This window comes from Phlebotomus argentipes, unplaced genomic scaffold (genome assembly GCF_947086385.1).
Source record: "Phlebotomus argentipes unplaced genomic scaffold, Phlebotomus argentipes genome assembly contig_15, whole genome shotgun sequence".
Lineage (NCBI taxonomy): Eukaryota > Metazoa > Arthropoda > Insecta > Diptera > Psychodidae > Phlebotomus > Phlebotomus argentipes.
In genome coordinates this window covers 5232875-5249976 of record NW_026776181.1, presented here as the reverse complement: position 1 = coordinate 5249976, position 17102 = coordinate 5232875, and the positions used below count along the sequence as shown (strand labels likewise).

The 17102-nt window shown below is 43.2% G+C and overlaps 3 protein-coding genes across 4 annotated transcripts; 2 read left to right on the top strand and 1 right to left on the bottom strand.

Annotated features, from left to right (window-relative positions):
• The first annotated feature begins 50 nt into the window (after positions 1 to 50).
• Positions 51 to 1872, top strand: LOC132261747 (COP9 signalosome complex subunit 2). Its single transcript, XM_059760695.1, has 4 exons — positions 51 to 190; positions 338 to 658; positions 722 to 889; positions 983 to 1872. Exons 1-4 carry the CDS (start codon positions 137 to 139, stop codon positions 1772 to 1774), a joined length of 1335 nt encoding a protein of 444 aa, XP_059616678.1. The 5' UTR covers positions 51 to 136; the 3' UTR covers positions 1775 to 1872.
• Positions 1873 to 3241: 1369 nt separating this feature from the next.
• On the top strand, positions 3242 to 11668 carry LOC132261533 (very long-chain-fatty-acid--CoA ligase bubblegum). 2 transcript variants are annotated; one of them, XM_059760381.1, is made up of 8 exons: positions 3242 to 3441; positions 6921 to 7200; positions 7788 to 7922; positions 8054 to 8264; positions 9534 to 9635; positions 9714 to 10835; positions 10906 to 11026; positions 11099 to 11668. In XM_059760381.1, exons 2-8 carry the CDS (start codon positions 6977 to 6979, stop codon positions 11173 to 11175), a joined length of 1992 nt encoding a protein of 663 aa, XP_059616364.1. In that variant the 5' UTR covers positions 3242 to 3441; positions 6921 to 6976; the 3' UTR covers positions 11176 to 11668. The 2 variants fall into 2 exon arrangements, with proteins under 2 accessions (XP_059616364.1, XP_059616365.1); XM_059760382.1 differs by lacking the exon at positions 3242 to 3441 and adding an exon at positions 4239 to 4376.
• On the bottom strand, positions 11646 to 15278 carry LOC132261534 (leucine-rich repeat-containing protein 15-like). The gene is made up of 4 exons (XM_059760383.1): positions 14014 to 15278; positions 13076 to 13654; positions 12642 to 12860; positions 11646 to 11754 (listed from the first exon to the last, which is right to left on the bottom strand). Exons 1-4 carry the CDS (start codon positions 14905 to 14907, stop codon positions 11671 to 11673), a joined length of 1776 nt encoding a protein of 591 aa, XP_059616366.1. The 5' UTR covers positions 14908 to 15278; the 3' UTR covers positions 11646 to 11670.
• Positions 15279 to 17102: the final 1824 nt, after the last annotated feature.

Here is a 17102-nt window from a genome sequence, read left to right as displayed (position 1 = left end):
AGTCACAGAGGAATCACTGGCGCTGTCGTCTCATTAAAGAAACTTCAGTGGGAGAATTCCGAGGAGAATTCCAAACAAAGTTTTTCTCTCTGCTTTTCCGGGATTTTTTCACAAAAACTCAGCAAATAATTGTAAAATGTCTGATGTGGATGATGATTTTATGTGTGAAGATGAGGAGGATTATGGTTTGGTAAGAGAAACTCGCATATTTGTCCTACAATTGGCTTTTCAATCCCGGCTGAAGCTCGGTTAGGTTATGTTGACAAAGTTCCCTTGCATGTATTTTTCCTTTTTCGGGGGATTTTCTCGCTGAAATTTCGTCTCTGAATCTTTGCAGGAGTACTCAGAGGATAGTAATTCAGAGCCCGATGTGGATCTGGAGAATCAGTACTACAACAGCAAGGCGCTGAAGGAGGACGAGCCGGAGGCCGCCTTGGCATCCTTCCAGAAGGTGCTGGACTTGGAGAATGGCGAGAAGGGCGAGTGGGGCTTTAAGGCGCTGAAGCAGATGATCAAAATCAACTTCAAGCTGGGCAAGTACGTGGAGATGATGACACGATACAAGCAATTGCTCACATACATCAAGAGCGCCGTGACGAGAAACCACTCGGAAAAGTCAATCAACAGCATTCTGGATTACATTTCCACGTCCAAGAATGTGAGAAAGAAGTCAAAGGGTGCTTAAGAATGTGATTTAAAAGAATTCCTGGGGTATTTCCAGATGGAATTGCTGCAGAACTTCTATGAGACAACTCTCGATGCCCTCAAAGATGCCAAAAATGATCGGCTGTGGTTCAAGACCAACACAAAATTGGGAAAATTGTATTTTGATCGCAATGATTTCACCAAACTGCAGAAGATCCTCAAGCAACTGCATCAGTCTTGTCAGGTGAAATGACTTTCCATTGGAGTCTTGGGCAATTGGAGCGTAGGATTTGTGTGATTTCAAGCGGCTAATTGACTTTTTTCTCTCTCTCCACAGACGGACGACGGTGAGGATGACCTGAAGAAGGGCACGCAATTGCTGGAGATCTACGCTCTGGAGATCCAAATGTACACCGTGCAGAAGAACAACAAGAAGCTGAAGGCGCTCTACGAGCAGAGCCTGCACATCAAGTCCGCCATTCCGCATCCGCTGATCATGGGCGTGATCCGGGAGTGCGGCGGGAAGATGCATCTGCGCGAGGGGGAGTTCGAGAAGGCGCACACGGACTTCTTCGAGGCATTCAAGAACTACGACGAATCGGGCTCACCACGGAGGACGACGTGCTTGAAATACCTCGTGCTGGCCAACATGCTAATGAAGTCGGGCATCAATCCTTTTGACTCGCAAGAGGCGAAGCCGTACAAGAATGATCCCGAAATTCTCGCCATGACGAATCTCGTGGTGTCGTATCAGAATAACGACATCAATGAGTTCGAGTCGATCCTGCGGAATAATCGCAACAATATCATGGATGATCCGTTCATCCGGGAGCATATTGAGGATTTGCTGCGCAACATCCGGACACAGGTGCTGATTAAGCTGATCCGGCCGTACACGCGCATCGCCATTCCCTTCATCTCCAACGAGCTGAACATCGAACCCGCCGAGGTGGAGAGTTTGCTGGTGTCGTGCATTCTGGACAACGCCATCCACGGGCGCATCGACCAGGTGAATCAGGTGCTGGAGCTGGACCAGGAGACGCTCTGCACCACACGCGACTACGCCATGGAGAAGTGGTCCAACCAGATTCACTCACTCCAACTCGCGGTGATCAACAAGATGTCCTAGAAAGCACACGTCTGCAAGTCCAACTCTCACACGCGCACTCTCCAAGTGATCTCGCGGCATGGTAGCTGAGAAGAGCGAATAAAAGAGAGTCAAATGAAGCGAATGTTTTGGCCTATTTTCCGTTTGCCAATGATGAAAGTGGAATTTCGTACCTCAGCCGGTTTTCTAATGCTTCTCAGCCGCGCGGAACATTTTGGAAGATGCTGCATCGCATTGGTGAGATTGTCGGCCGCTTGAAGAAGTGCTGAGAAACTTTGAAAGGTGAGAAATTATGACTATTTTCTTACAGTTTTGACATTCCCATTCTGGAGACGATGGAAAACGCGAATTATGAGCTGATTCAAAGCTGTTTTTAGGGAAAAAAAACAAACTCAGTGCATTAGTTTTTATTAGCCAGTAAAACAGGCAGATATTCAGCAAAAACGCACATGAGTTATCCAAAAAGATAGTAAACAACAGCAGTGCCGTAGGTATGCTCACAATGTTAGTGTCTCACTACAATGAAGTCGCGGCAGAATTTGCTGAGTTTATCTCTCTCATATTTGGGAAAAGAGGAAAAGGAATGATAATGAGAGATTCAAGAGAGATAGAAGAGATTCTTTTGCTATAGATTGTGAGCAGGAGTTGCAGGAAGAAGAAATGTTAATTTAGTGAAAGTTGCTGCAAGAAAAACTGCCAATTTTAGGCAACTAGTGGGATGTTTTTTGCTCTTTCAAGACATTAAAGTTATTAAAGCCTGTTCTAGTGGGCAAATTTGTGCTCATCATTATTAATTAAGTATATTTTCACTTCTCGGAATACTAGAGAAGGGATTACAATATATTCTTAACACTGTAATAATTCTAATGATGTGAAACGCATGACTGTCCGGTTCGCTAAAGATGCCTCGACACTACTGATGCATAGCGAGTATCGGAAATACAGCGTTATTTCAAATAATACACTACGATCATTCATTAATTGGTTAATTAATTATGTACATATCTGTGATAGTTGGCGTGATCAAGTATGATCAGAAACAGAATACGGATAGATTGTAAATTAAGCATAAGCATGTAAACATTTGATAAATCCATAAAGAGAATTTCTGTAATTTCACCGGCAAATCCGCCTCAACTACGCCACTGAATGTATACTTTGGGAGTAATTTGCCAAAAAGACAGTTAAGCATAATTTCTCTTGCCGAATATGATTGACTCCTGACTCTGATGGTCAAAATTAATAAATAAAAGTACTTTCGAGAGGGAAAAATGAGGCCTTATCGGCAAACAGTAACACTTTTCCCGTTTAATACGAGAAGAGATTGAACTGCCACTTTTTGTCCGTTCCTCTCTCAATTGTACTCAAGATTGTGGCCACATATCGCATGATGGCGAGGCGGAGAGTCGGCCAGAGGGAGGCCACGGTCAGTGCCGGGAGGGGAGAGGCATTAGAGATCGTGTAACGCTGGCCAGAAAGCACAGAGAATCATACTTCAGTCGATCGCATGTTCTCCCAACAAATGCACAGTCGCTCTTTTGTGTAATTACAATCTCCACGGCCCTCGTGGAGTTTTTGTGTGTGCCAAGTGACGCTCTATTTTTCCTGGCTAATTTTCCTCTCTGGAATTCCGCGTGAGTGTGTTTCTCGCAGAGCGGATTTCCTTGATCTCGCGAAGGGATTGTTGGGTAAGGCAAACAGCTGCTCTTGAACCATGCGGTCGCGCCAAAACTTCCGCACATCCGAAGCTCTATGAATATTCACGAGATGCTCGCGCTCACCTGTTTTACGCTACGATCAGTCAATTCAAATGCCCACGAGAGGCTCGTTTTTTTGCATATAGTGAGATTTATCGGTGATTAATGAGTCGTCTCGATCGATGGATCGTTCTATTGACCTTCGTGAGAGATTTGGAGGTTGCGTAATAGGGAGAAAAGTCGAATTACCGATATAATTCAAGTCATTCCTGATAACTTTCAGGAAAATCTTCTCTATCGCATAATGACCTTTATTGATTTTAAATACCACCCAAAGAGTGTTGAGGAATAAAAGAGCTTTGGTGTGCTTATCACAAAATCGTCGAGAATGATCGATGGCTCTGTGATAAAAGAGAGTCCATAAAGTGTGCATTTATCTCGTCCACGTTGATGCTTTTCCCTTGCTGGGCAAAGAGCTTGCTGAGGAATTTGTACTTCAACAGAGAATCGTGGCTAGTTTTCTGTCCTTCTTCACTATCTTCCGGATACCTTCAACTTTGTGTTTATGGCCAGCGAAACACACTTGAAAAAACGGTTGAATTTTGGCCCACTCCGAAGTGACGCGATATCGGAAAACAAATCGAAAAGTGTTTCTGTGCCGAAAGCCCCTCGAGTCATTCTCAATCTCCCCATATCGATACGTGGAAGCCTCTCGATAAGGCCTGAATAGAGCTGTGGAAGTGATAAGGTGGCAATTCGCCGGGCCCCAATAGACTTGTTTATTGTGAAGCTCGAGCCTCGGGTTTTAGTGCTGCGAGTGCATTCAGAGTGTGAACAGTGTGATCACAGTTTTCTCTCCCTTCTGTTCTGTACTCATTCCCATTTCTCCACCACCGTCACAGTCACTCCGGAACGGCAAAGAACAGGTGTTTACACTTTTACTTTCACGCTCTGCAATAGCTGAAATAGTGGATCACAGCAGTTATTGAGAGAATTGAGTGTGTCTTTCTCGAGATGCACTCAAGTTGGCCTCTTATGTAAGGCGAAGGAGACTTTTTCTCCCATGGCCTTATCAACATCAACTTGACCTTCTCTCCCGCTTCTTTGGCGATCTCTGACCGGAGGAAATTTCATCGGAATTGCTTTTTTCTCGCTCAAGCTGATTAGAAAACAGAGTCTGTCATGATTGTATTTTTCTAGATGCACACGAGTGAATTCTGTATATAAACTTGTGTATCAGAAAAATTACAGTCAAATATTCATAGTTAAGATGTGTTGGTGACTTAAGATTCATTGAATGTAATTTTTCGTTGAAAAAATTGACTCGCAATTGATATACAATGGTCTGTTTTTAGATCTCGTGGTATTTAGAGGAGAAATTTATGTGTTCTTAAGGTTTTTGCAAGCCCAATGAATCATTACAAACACCAACTGTGGGTTATTTCAGGTTTTTATTAAGTCTTCACCACGCGTGAGCTGACTTACTTTGACTTATATTCAAATAAAAACCAGAATGTTTCTTTAGGTAAATAGTATGGTTGTAATTATTATTCTGATCAATCAATTCGATAGAGAGTAAAGTTTAGGAGCATCCGGGAAACATTATGTTGCAAAAAACTCGTTATTTCCTTAAAAAATATGACTTTTTGCCAACTTTACTACGAAAAATTAGCATTTGCACGTGAAGTCATTGGGATTTCAGCACTTTCTTCCTCAGTGACGAATTGAATTTTTGCTCCTTCTGATCAAAAGTAGACGAAGAAATTAAATTATTTCCCTAAAGTTGTCTAATATTTACTATAAATCCGCCAAAACATTGGCAAAGCTTTATGTCTGATCACATTTTCGTCTGTATGAAAAGATTAGTGCAAGAGATGATTTGACTGTGAGCACACTTTATAGCCCATAAAATACCTCTCTAGTATGACGTTTTTTTTTGCATAGTTTACGCGACTTTTGTAATCCGCTGGCGTTGTATATGGTTTTATTGGCATTTTTAATCGCAATCCCTCCTCTCTCGTCCATGTAAAACAGATCGTAAAACTCAACCATTGAGAGGAGCTTTCGCGATGTGAAAAATTTCGTGATAAAAGCACCACTTTTGAGGTGGATTTTTTTTATCACTGAAGAGCTTGTTATTTCTATTTTCGTGTGAAGTACTAAAAGAAAGAAAAAATGGACAGAAGTATAGTGTTTTGAACTTTGGAACTATAATCTCAATGCGATCAATTAACAGGGCTTGATGATCAATCAAAAAATTCACAGTGTTTTCTTTATCGCCTCTCGGAAAATGTATAAATCTATCGGGATTATTAGTTTAATGAAATTCATCATTTTCCGCAGGCAGTGATTTGTCAAAGAGAGTTGAAGATTTTTGTGCACGTGTGCAAAAAAGTACATTTTTCCAGTGAGTTGTCATGGGTGGGAAAAAAAGCCGGCGCGTGAGTGTGGAAAAGGAGGAGAGAAAAGCCATGCCAATAAATCTCATTGCATGGGAACTTTCGTCATTCACACCACATCTCTTTTATGATATTGAAAAGTTAATTCCTGAATTCGCATTTGGATCAATTTCCTGTAAGTCTCTCGGTTTGTGGCGTATCGCATGCGTACGGCATTATCAATGGGGCCACCCCGTCCCATATCGCCATATAATACCTGTATTTGTTGGCTTCGCTATCAGCTAGTGATTAGGTGATTCCGAAGAGCTATAAAGATTACATATTATGGAAATTATCGATGAATAAAATCACTTTAATCACAGTCAATAAGGTGATGTTGCCTTTTCTCCCCTTCCTTCAATATTGTTCACGACAAGTCGATAAGAATTTATTTTATTATTCGCTTGTCGCTGAGACAAGAATATTACGAGCGATAAGGAGAATGTGTCTCACGGAATTTTCTCTTGAGCTGCGCATATTGCAGTGGGAAGACAAACTCTATACCTTCGGTCAGAAGATTAAATAAATTTAGAGATAAAATATGTTTTCCCCTTGCGCTATAAGAAGCTTTCACGGTGTTGAGAAAATATGACTCTCGATTTTCCCTCACAGCCATTACAATTTAATAAAATGATATGACTTCTTTTAAATTGGTAGGCTTATCAAGTGATTTGCAAATACTCTGACAGACGTTCTGTATAATTGAAAGCATAATATCGCGTGCAATGATAATTCCTCTGACTCAGTAAACATTTGCAGTTGAGGTGGATAAGAAACTCACACCAGGAGAAATTAATAATTGATCTTATCATTTACAAATGATATTTGTAATTGCGTTTCTCCACTCCTTGGCTAATATTTCACGAGAAAAAAAGATGGAAACATCTTATCAATCATCCGCGATAGTCTTTTGCGCAGACAAATTACAACTGTGGGAAATGCGACATACAAACATCTCATGTAGACTTGCTTGTCACGATCTTCAAATTGTCAATTCAACCTTGTAATGAGAATTTTTCCACTGTTTTCCAGCCATTCTCTCTCGTCATTTTCCTTGCGATCGTATTTTTGTGTGAATTTTGTGAAGAATGCCAGCCGAAAAAGTGGGTCCGAACAGGGTGATGCCCTCCGAATCGCACGCCATCATCGAGAAGGACGCGTACGTGAAGCTGAGAATAGGCAACGACGGAATTTCGGCGCACGAACCCATCTCTGTGCCCACACTCCTCAACAGGGCGGCGCGCGACTACCCAAATCACCCGGCGCTCGTCCACAAGAACGCCAACAACGTGTCGCAGAAGGTCACGTTCTCGTAAGTTTTGGACTCTTGAACTCTGCGCTTCGCCAAAATGTGATTAGCGCGCTCTGATCTTTAAACCCTTGAAAACCTTCATGCAAATGAACTTGTGTAACCTCTCCACAGATAGATAGATTTCAGACAAATTATATTGAGATTATTTGGAGGACTGTTCATCGATGCAAATTATGCTGAGATTAGGTTCTGTTTATGAAATTTCATTCATTTATTAGTTGATGTTTGTGTTATTTGATGCCGCGAAATAATATACAATTTTTTTATTTGGATCTAGCATAAGTAAAATTTGATTGCATTTGCGATGAAAAACTGACATTAAAATATTGAATGCAGATCAAAAGATAAACTCTTTCGCTCTGTTTGAGTAAGAAAGTTTATTTACTATGTTATTTTTCACTTTTTGCAACAAATTCACTACTTTTCATGATATCTTTGCGTATCATTCAAAGGAAATTGCTTGAGAGCGCGTGAAATCGATTGGCAAAAGTTTTCAATATTTCATGAAATTCTACTCCTTGTCAAAGTGTTTATTGATTTTCTGCATACATTTTTCACCAAAAATATTTTTCTCCTCCTTTTTGCAGTGAATACAAAGCAAATGTTTACAAAGTGGCGAAAGCGTTCATTAAACTTGGCCTGCAGCCTCGTCACTCCGTTGGGATTCTGGCCTTCAATAGTCCTGAGTGGTTCTACTCCGAATTGGCTGCTATTCATGCTGGGTGAGTTTTTTAGGGCGAGGAAAAAAAGTGCCACAGAAGGGCAATCAATGATTTAAGTGAGCAGCAATTGCTGACCAAATCCATTTGGAATTCGATATGGCTCACTCACACGCAGACATCCACAATTGCAGGGGCATCGTGACGGGCATCTACACGACAAATTCGGCGGATGCTGTTTATCATGTGCTCAGCACTTCGGAGGCAAACATTGCGATCGTGGATGATAGCAAGCAAATGGAGAAAGTTCGATCCATTAGGCACAAATTGCCGCATTTGAAGGCTGTCATCCAAACTTTGCCCCCTTATGAGCCCTTCGTGAAGCGAGAGGACGGATATTATCGTGTAAGTCACCACTTTATTCCATGTATCAATTTTCATTTTCATTGCCGGAAAAGAATCGACACGACAATGATTTATACAGGCGCTATAACATGGACCCTTTCCAAATCTCTCTCTCTCTCTCTCTAGCCCTCAGTTTAGTTCCAATAATGAATTGCTCTACTCAAAGTTCAGCACGATATCTCCGGCTTTGGCCCTCAACACAAAGTCAATTTAATAATGACACCGCGTTGAGAAGAAGTGGGATTATTCTGTGGGGGCAAAAGTGCCGTCTCACCCAAAGTCCAAAACTATTCAAATCACTGTCTGGGGGAAGGATTCGAATGGTTTGTTTTTTTCCTCCTCACTGGAGTTCAAGTTGAAATATTATTCATAGTTTTTCCCTCGAAAGTGACAATGCTGGATTTTCCCCCGTTTGTCAGCTTCTCAAATTGCTCGAACGTGGCAATCGAATTGGGGGAGAATTTCCACTGCCAAACTATCTCTTGTACATGTCCATAAAATTCCATCACTTGCGGGGATTATAAATGGATGTCGCAAAGTTTTGCAATGAGGAGAATTGCCGAACAGTGTTTGATCGAGAAAGTAGGACTTTTGGTCAAATTATACAGATTCGTATTGAAAATGGGAAAGCAATCTATTTGACCTAATAATCGTTCACAAGCTTTAACAGAAGAAGAGACCAATTTGTGATGTTTCATTCTATTTCATACCCAGTTTTGAAGTTGATTTCTTTTTCTTACATTCTCAAGTAATTCCTGAGCCTCTTGAAAACAAAAATTAATTTCAAGCGTGCACAGAAAGGAGCTAGGAAAAGTATTCAATTAATTTCAACCAATGAAAAAGTATTCAATTAAAACCCAAGATGTAAACGCAGAATACGAATTTTCAACTTCTCTCTTTGAAAGTTCATCAACATTATAATGAGAGTTGATGTGAATTTTTCAAGTGCATATCTGTATTCAGTGCCTGCACTAGAATGCCATCAGGGAATTAGAATACTTGTGAGTGAAGTGCGATGCGATATCAGGTGGAAATTTTAATTAATTGGTGTGATTTCACGAGAACACTTGAGGAGCAAAAATAACATAGCAAATGCTATATAGGATGAAAATATGATGTGCGGTTTCCACCTCAGTGGCAATGTCGAGCGAAGGAGGGTGGGAAAATTGAAAATTGCAGATAAATCATGGGGAATTTTCCAATTTGTCCCTGAGCGATGGCAAAAATTCAATATCCCGCCTTGTCTGACGTCTTGTTTCCTCGTTGCAGTGGTCAGAGCTGTGGGAAATGGACGTGGAGATGTACACGGAGGAGCTCAATAATCGGCTGGCTCGGATGGCCATCAATGAGTGCTGTTGCCTTGTGTTTACGGTATGTGTCACTCCTCCGCACCTTGTCCGGCACCGCAAATGCTTATAAATTGCTAATCCTCTCTCTCGCTCTCTGCAGTCTGGCACCGTGGGCAATCCCAAGGGAGTCATGCTGAGTCATGACAATATTACATGGGACGCCTTCACCATCGGCAAGCGTCTGCCGGGGATCCAGTCTGGCAAGGAGGTGCTCATCTCCTACTTGCCGCTGAGTCACGTGGCTGCCCAGATCGTTGACGTCTTCCTCACGCTCCAGCTGGCCGTGACGGTGTACTTTGCGGACAAGGACGCCCTCAAGGGGACTCTCGTGAAGACTCTCCAAGAGGCACGACCGACGCGCTTCATCGGCGTGCCGAGAGTGTACGAGAAGATCCAGGAGAAGATGCTCCAAGTGGCGGCCCAGAACTCGGGCATCAAGAAGATGATCGCCGCGTGGGCCAAGTCGGTCACACTTGAGCATCACATGAACATCATCGAGGGCAATCCGCAGGCGAGTTGGCAGTACAAAATAGCGAAGAACATCATTATGAAGAAGGTGAAGGAGGCTCTGGGTCTCGATCGGTGCCACACCATCGCCAATGCGGCCGCTCCCATGTCGCCGGAACTCAAGAAGTACTTCATGAGTCTCGATCTGCCCATCATGGACGCCTTCGGGATGTCCGAGACCACCGGTGGGCACACACTCACCAATCCTGATGCCTACAACTTCAACACTGTGGGCAGAACACTGGCCGGCACCGAGACGAAGATCCACGAGCCAGACGACAAGGGCCACGGAGAGATTTGCATGCGCGGCAGGAATGTGTTCATGGGATATCTCAATGAGCAGGACAAGACAAATGAGACGCTGGACGAAGAGGGGTGGCTGCACTCTGGCGATATTGGCTTCGTGGACGAACGCGGATATTTGTACATCACGGGAAGACTCAAGGAGTTGATCATCACGGCTGGAGGTGAAAATGTGCCGCCCGTGCATGTTGAGCATCTGGTGAAAAATCAAGTTCCGTGCATAAGCAATGCCTTCCTGGTGGGTGACCATCGCAAATTCCTCACGATGCTCGTTGCTCTTAAGACTGAAATGGACTTGGACAGTGGTGCACCGAAAGATGAGTTGCATCCGGAAACGCTGACCTTTGTCAAATCTCTCGGACTGGATTATACCAAATTGTCGCAGATTCATTCAGCCGGACCATGTCCTAAAGTGAGTTAATCTGGCAGTGAAGCTATATTAAAGCACAAGTGTTGACAATGATTTACATCGTGATTTTCAGGTACTCAAAGCCATTGAAGATGGCATTATTAGGGCCAATAAATTAGCCACGTCCAATGCTCAGAGGATCCAGAAATTCAAACTCCTCCCGCATGATTTCTCCGTTCCGACTGGTGAATTGGGTGAGTGAGAAGCGTATTTTCAGCACTTTGATATGTGTGACATTGCTAATGCCTTTTCATATGCACTTTAAGGTCCGACGCTCAAAGTGAAGCGCAGTGTCGTTGTGAAGATGTACACGGACCTGATTGAGAGCATGTACACAGACTAGAAGAGTGTGTATTTGTTGGGTTGAGTTATTTTTTTCTGAGAAAATCCATTTACCACCAACAAAGGATGAACACAGTGCCACGAAGATAACTTCTAGACTCCGATTTTCAATATATTTTGCAACTTAATTTCGTTATAAAATAATTTGTTCTTGCTACTTAAATTGGGGATATAATACTGCTGATTATGTTATAAAGGTGTGTAGTGCAATTTTTGGTTTAAAAAAAAACTACAGGGCGTAACGTAGATAGAAGACTTTCGAGGAAATTTGTACATCGACAAGCGATGTATGTTGGCAACTTAGATACAAAGAGTGCTTTCTTGCCAGTACAAAAAGAATGCATTGAAAATTGCAACAGTAAAAGACACTAATTGTTGGCCAAAATGAAAAAGAGTGATATATAAAGTAAGCAAAATGATTCATTGTTCAACTGAAGAGGAGAAGGTGGATAATAAATTTTTTATGAGTCTTTAAGATGCTACTTAAAACATTATACTATGGTTTATACATGGAATGTTCCTGCATTTGCGGCTGCATGTACTTGTCGTCCAGCTCCTCGAGTTCCTGCATGTACTTCTCCTGCAAACACATGGAGAAATAAGCCTATTATTTCACGTTATATGATTTAATAATACTTATATAGCTGGTGGAAAGTGGAGCAACAGCGGAGAGACGGCAGAATTGTTTTTCTTTGTGACCAAAGGCGGAAAAGTAATATTTCAACGCATTTTTAATGATATCCGAATTGTAAGCTTCGGACACAATTCCTTTTGCAATTTTTGGGATTGTGAATTTGTATAATTATTTTTAGATAACAAATTGAATTTGAAAAATGCGAAAAAACGAATCACTGTAATCTTTTTAAGTTAATCCTGCAGGAGATCAGCACAAAGTTCTTAATCAATCTGTCTATAAACTCCGTTCTTTTCTTAATATAGTAATTAAAGACTCAATTGTTTGGCGTTATTGGATGATTTTTTTGGAACAATTTCGCCCTGTAGTTTCGGGGCAGAGTGAATAATTTCCCTGCTGGCTCACCCAGTGTTAATGCGGCTCTGCCCGGAAGAGCACGCGGGGATTCCTTGTATTGTTCTATAAATAATTGATTCAATATATAATCGAGAAATCAACACAAATTAATTGCGGGCGAGTGTGAGGCGAAATTGCCGAGAGGGAATTTCTTTTCCACTCTCAGGGTGGAAAATCCCCACCCACGTCGGTTTGCCGCTCTGGCGGATATTTTCCACATATGAGGTGGAAAATGGGCCAAGACGCTTCCTCGAATGGATACAAGCGTCAGTGGTAATCTCCGGCACATCAATGGAAAAACACCCGAAGACGCTCGAGAGACAGAGAGACACGAGCAATTTCTCAGGCGGGTGGGATTGTCGGGAGTCGGGCCAAATGGGAATTAATGCTGTGCAATTAGGCGAGCGGGGGAGGGTGAATATTTATGGTAAACATACGTGCTGGTCCCTGCGCCACTCTTCACTGCGCTGCTCAGATTTGATCAGCAGAATCCGGCAGATCTTCGTCACGCCAAACACCAGAGCAATGCCGATGGTGAGCCACAGGAAGATCGCCTTGTAGTCGAAATCATCGACTTCGGAGGGCGATTTGGCTGTGAAGACGCCACGGTGGAAGCCTACCTGGCCATGATGGACGGATGAGTGGGAGTTTTGTGTCTGCAAGCGAGAAATTGGACATTTCCTCCGTGAATTTCATATACTTTTCACTCTGATCCCTCTCACTCTGCGTGTCATTTCACAAATATTCCTCCGCGTTTCAATAAAACCCCTCCATTTCAGGAATGGAAACATCAAGAGGGGTTTTATTGGACTTGTGAGACCGAGCAAACAGCGTGAAAATGAAGAGTGGACGGAATTGGGAGTGAACTCACGTGCCAATTGTTAAAATTTCCACTCTCGTCCTCGGGCGATTTGTCCACCGCCCTCAGCAGGATGACACTGCGATTCTGCCCATCCTCCTCGTCCACACACTCAATCCCTGCCACGCGGTGGATCTCGGACGTGACGTGGTAATCCCTGCCCAGTTCCACTTTGTCCGGCTTCGTCATCATGGCCTGAATCAGCCAACGGCAGTGCCACGGATTTCCCTCCAGCACCACGCGATCCACAGTCGCGAATTGCGCCAGATCCACACTGTGCAGAAAATTCTCGCTCACGTCGAGAAGTCTCAGCGGCACTCCTATTGAGGGCATGAAATCCAAATTGGTCAGACGATTGCGGGACAAGTCCAGGAGTCTCAAGTTCTTCAGTCCATCAAACAAGTCACTGTCGATGGCGGAAATCGCGTTACCGGACACATTCAGAACTCTCACATTGGGCATAAACTCCAGCAATTCATCCTCGAGAACCGTAAGTTCATTACTGGCGAGGATTAAGTGTGTCACAGCGGCGAATTCCCGGAAGATGTATTTGCTAAGCTCGGGAATGTGATTGTGGCTGATGTTGAACACCTGGAAAAACAATATGACGGATACACTCGATTTACTACCTTCTACGTGTCCAATGTGACTGGCATATATTCAGATTGTGATGCACGGAACAAAGCGCTTATCACAAAATGGAGAGCTTAATGTCTGGAGGGGTTTTGCAACTGCAGAATTAAGCACTTGTTGGCAAAAACAGAGAGTGTTAAAGTGTTGAAAGTTTATTGAACCTGACTAGACCATTAAGATTCCCCAAAAATCCGCTAGTGACTTTCGAAGCTTTGCGAAGCTGTCAAATTCGGAATATATGTATTTTAATATGAGGAAACGTGTGAAATTAATTTATATTTAGCTTAATCTTAGACATTCTTTTGAAAAGTCCATACCTCCAAGCTTTCCAATCCCGTGAACGAGGCTTCGGAAAACTCTGTAAAGTTGTTGTGACTGAGGTCCAGAACCTTCAGTTCTAGATTCCTCTTGAACGTGCCCTCATTGAGGAACTCCAAGTGATTGTGGCTGAGATTGAGGTGTACTAGTCGCGGCAGATTCGCCACCAGTTCCGCCTCGAACACCGCAAGTTGATTCCCCTGCAGATGGAGTGACTTGAGGTGACTGTTGCTGACGAGGGCGAAGAAGTCGATGTAGCGAATAAGATTCTGGTGGAGCGACAGATGAATGAGCTTGTGCAATCCCTTAAATGTATACTCGTCGATGTGAGTGATGAGATTCTTGCCCAAATTGATGTACTTGAGATGGGGTGTGAATTTGAAGGTGTTCTCCTTCATGGTCTCGATGAAGTTAACGGCTAAATTGAGGCGGGTGAGGTTGGGAAACCGCCGAAATGTGTTCTTGTTCAGCTCCCTCAGTTGATTCCGCCTCAGATCGATCATCTGCACGGCCTCCAGATCGTGATCACTCCATGACTTGACTGTGGAAATGTTGTTCCGCGTGAGATTGAGGACTTGCAATTGGTTGAGGCCATTGAGAGCGTAATCCTGGAGGGTTTCCAGGTGGCAATCCGTGATCTCCAGCGAGATGAGGGATGGTGTGCGCAAAAATAGGGCATTTGCAAGCTCAGGCACGTGACACTGATTGATAATGACATTGTGGGGCTCCGTGTGATACTCTCTCAAGTTCCTCAGATTCTCAACTGTGCAATTCGTAAAGCTGATGGTCTTATCGCTGACCACATGTCTCAAGTGCAGGCCTTTCGCATTGACATTGGCACACAATAAGAGGAAATTCGCACTAATTAGCATAAAACAGAGAAATCTCTCCATGATGTTCTCTTTCAACCGTGAAAAGCCTCACATTATTTCGGAAAAGCACTGCCGACACGAACCCACCTTCACAATTCACATAAAACCAGTGTAATGCGCGAAAAAAGACGAGAGTGACTGTTGAGTGAAAAGCGACCGAGATAAAGTTTTCTGTGGTGATCAGTGTGGTTTAAAATTAAATCTCAGCACGGCAGAATTAATGTGGTTGCGGCAAACAATCCCAAGCACTTGATGACAAAGTGATATTCCACATAATTTACGACTTAATTTTTACACTCAACCCGTAAAGTCGTACAGTGAGACTCCTCAGAGCGACACACACTCTTTCCTCTGTTCAAATAGACACAATGTGCGAGGCAAACAGCCACCGTCTTGATAGTGAGACATTCAATATTATGGCGCCCCCCATTCGCCTCGTTAGAGAGCATTTTCTCACACATGCGGGGCGACAGTTGTGCCTTTGTCACGACAGATGATCTACATTATTGTTCGCCAATACTCAACACCCAGTGGCTGGATGTTAATTGTCTCCCGTGCGCGAGGTGATACACAGGGACTGAGATGCAAAACAGCCCATTCATTTCACTGTTTACCGTGCTTTTCCTCACTGATACTCTGCAAGCGTTCTTGGCGGCTCAGTGAAAAGGGTTGGGGTTTCCGCGCTGCACCGAGAAATGTGGCTGTGTTATTACACCTTTAACACCTTTAATGCGACAATATGCGATTCGTTTGGAGAATTCGCATTGGAAAGTCAGTATACAATATATACCTTTTGCAACAAACTCGCAGCTGAACTTCTCCATCAAGTGAGCTTTTTGCCACAGATAACACTGCAAAGTCCTTCCGGCTGTTTATTGCCTCAAGCTGTGCCATGTTGGTTTTATCTATTGCCAGTCAATCTATTACAGATTCAACAGCTTGTCATATGCTTATTATCTTTACTTGCATGACTTAATCCTATTGTGTCAATCGAGTTGAGTATTTGTTTTTCCATACTCAAACAAGACGGAGATTTAGCAAGCTCGGGGCTTCGCTGGGTGCTTGAGAATCTTCCTGGCTGACAGAGATAAATTGGTCATCCTCTTTGGGAGTCAAGGGGATGTCATGGTGCAGCGGGGCACCCTTGATGGCGGAGGGCAAAGGGGAGAGACCATAAATATTGGTACGAACCCAATAGTGCTAAAACCAGATGGGATAAGAAATATCGTTGCAAATAGCCAACCAACTGTGGACCCGGTGTGACTCGGAGACCATTTTTGCAGGAGGATATCACAGTGGTCAAAAGCCGCAGTTTATCAAATTGGTGCTCAGTAAATTGACCCAAATTGCCTTTCACTTATTTGAGAGCACATTTCGGCACTGTTAACTCATATCGGGCAAACTCTATCGTGCCAAAGGGACGATGAAATTTCCATGTATAACCCAATACGTCTGCTAATGGATGAGAAAGCTTTCCGGGGTGGTTGGAAAAGAGGTGAAAAATGTCCACCTGGGTGTGCCTCTCATGGCAATTAAGTGGTCGCAAGTGGAGTAAATTGAATATTTTGCTTTGGGTCACACAAGTACCAGCAACTAAGCAAATATACACACGACTAATTGCAATGCCCCTGAGTTCTGAGTGCAGTGAGCGAAAAGACTCTGCATCATGGCTCGGATTCACCTGTAATTGAATTATTACACCAAATAATCTCGAGACCGACAATCAACACACGACACAGAAGCTCCTCTTGTCCCCCCAAAGTCAGTGCACACTCCGACATTCGAGTAATTTTGATTGATTCCCCTGTGAATTTGCACATTCAACTATCAAGGGAATAAATATTGACGCCAATTTGTTCATCGCCCATCGCAAGCTGCACCAATTTCATATCACATCGCCGTGATTAATGCTCCAGACACTTATCAATCCTTTAGTGTCCTCCTCCTTTTGCCCGTTTTTGCGTCCCCACTTTGAGCAAGATTGATAGGACGAGTGTCGGCTGCGTGGGTGAGTCTCGCAATCGAGTGAAATTTAATCTGTGACCCAATGGAGTTCCACCATTGAATGTCTTTCAATCACATTGAAAAATTGTCCCCCGCACAGACCATCGACTTGGCGAGGAGAATTATTACCAAAGATCATCTCACAAGTGCGATTCACGCAATCGTCTTGGCATCGCACCAGAAAATGTTGATACAATTTGCTCTCCTCGGAT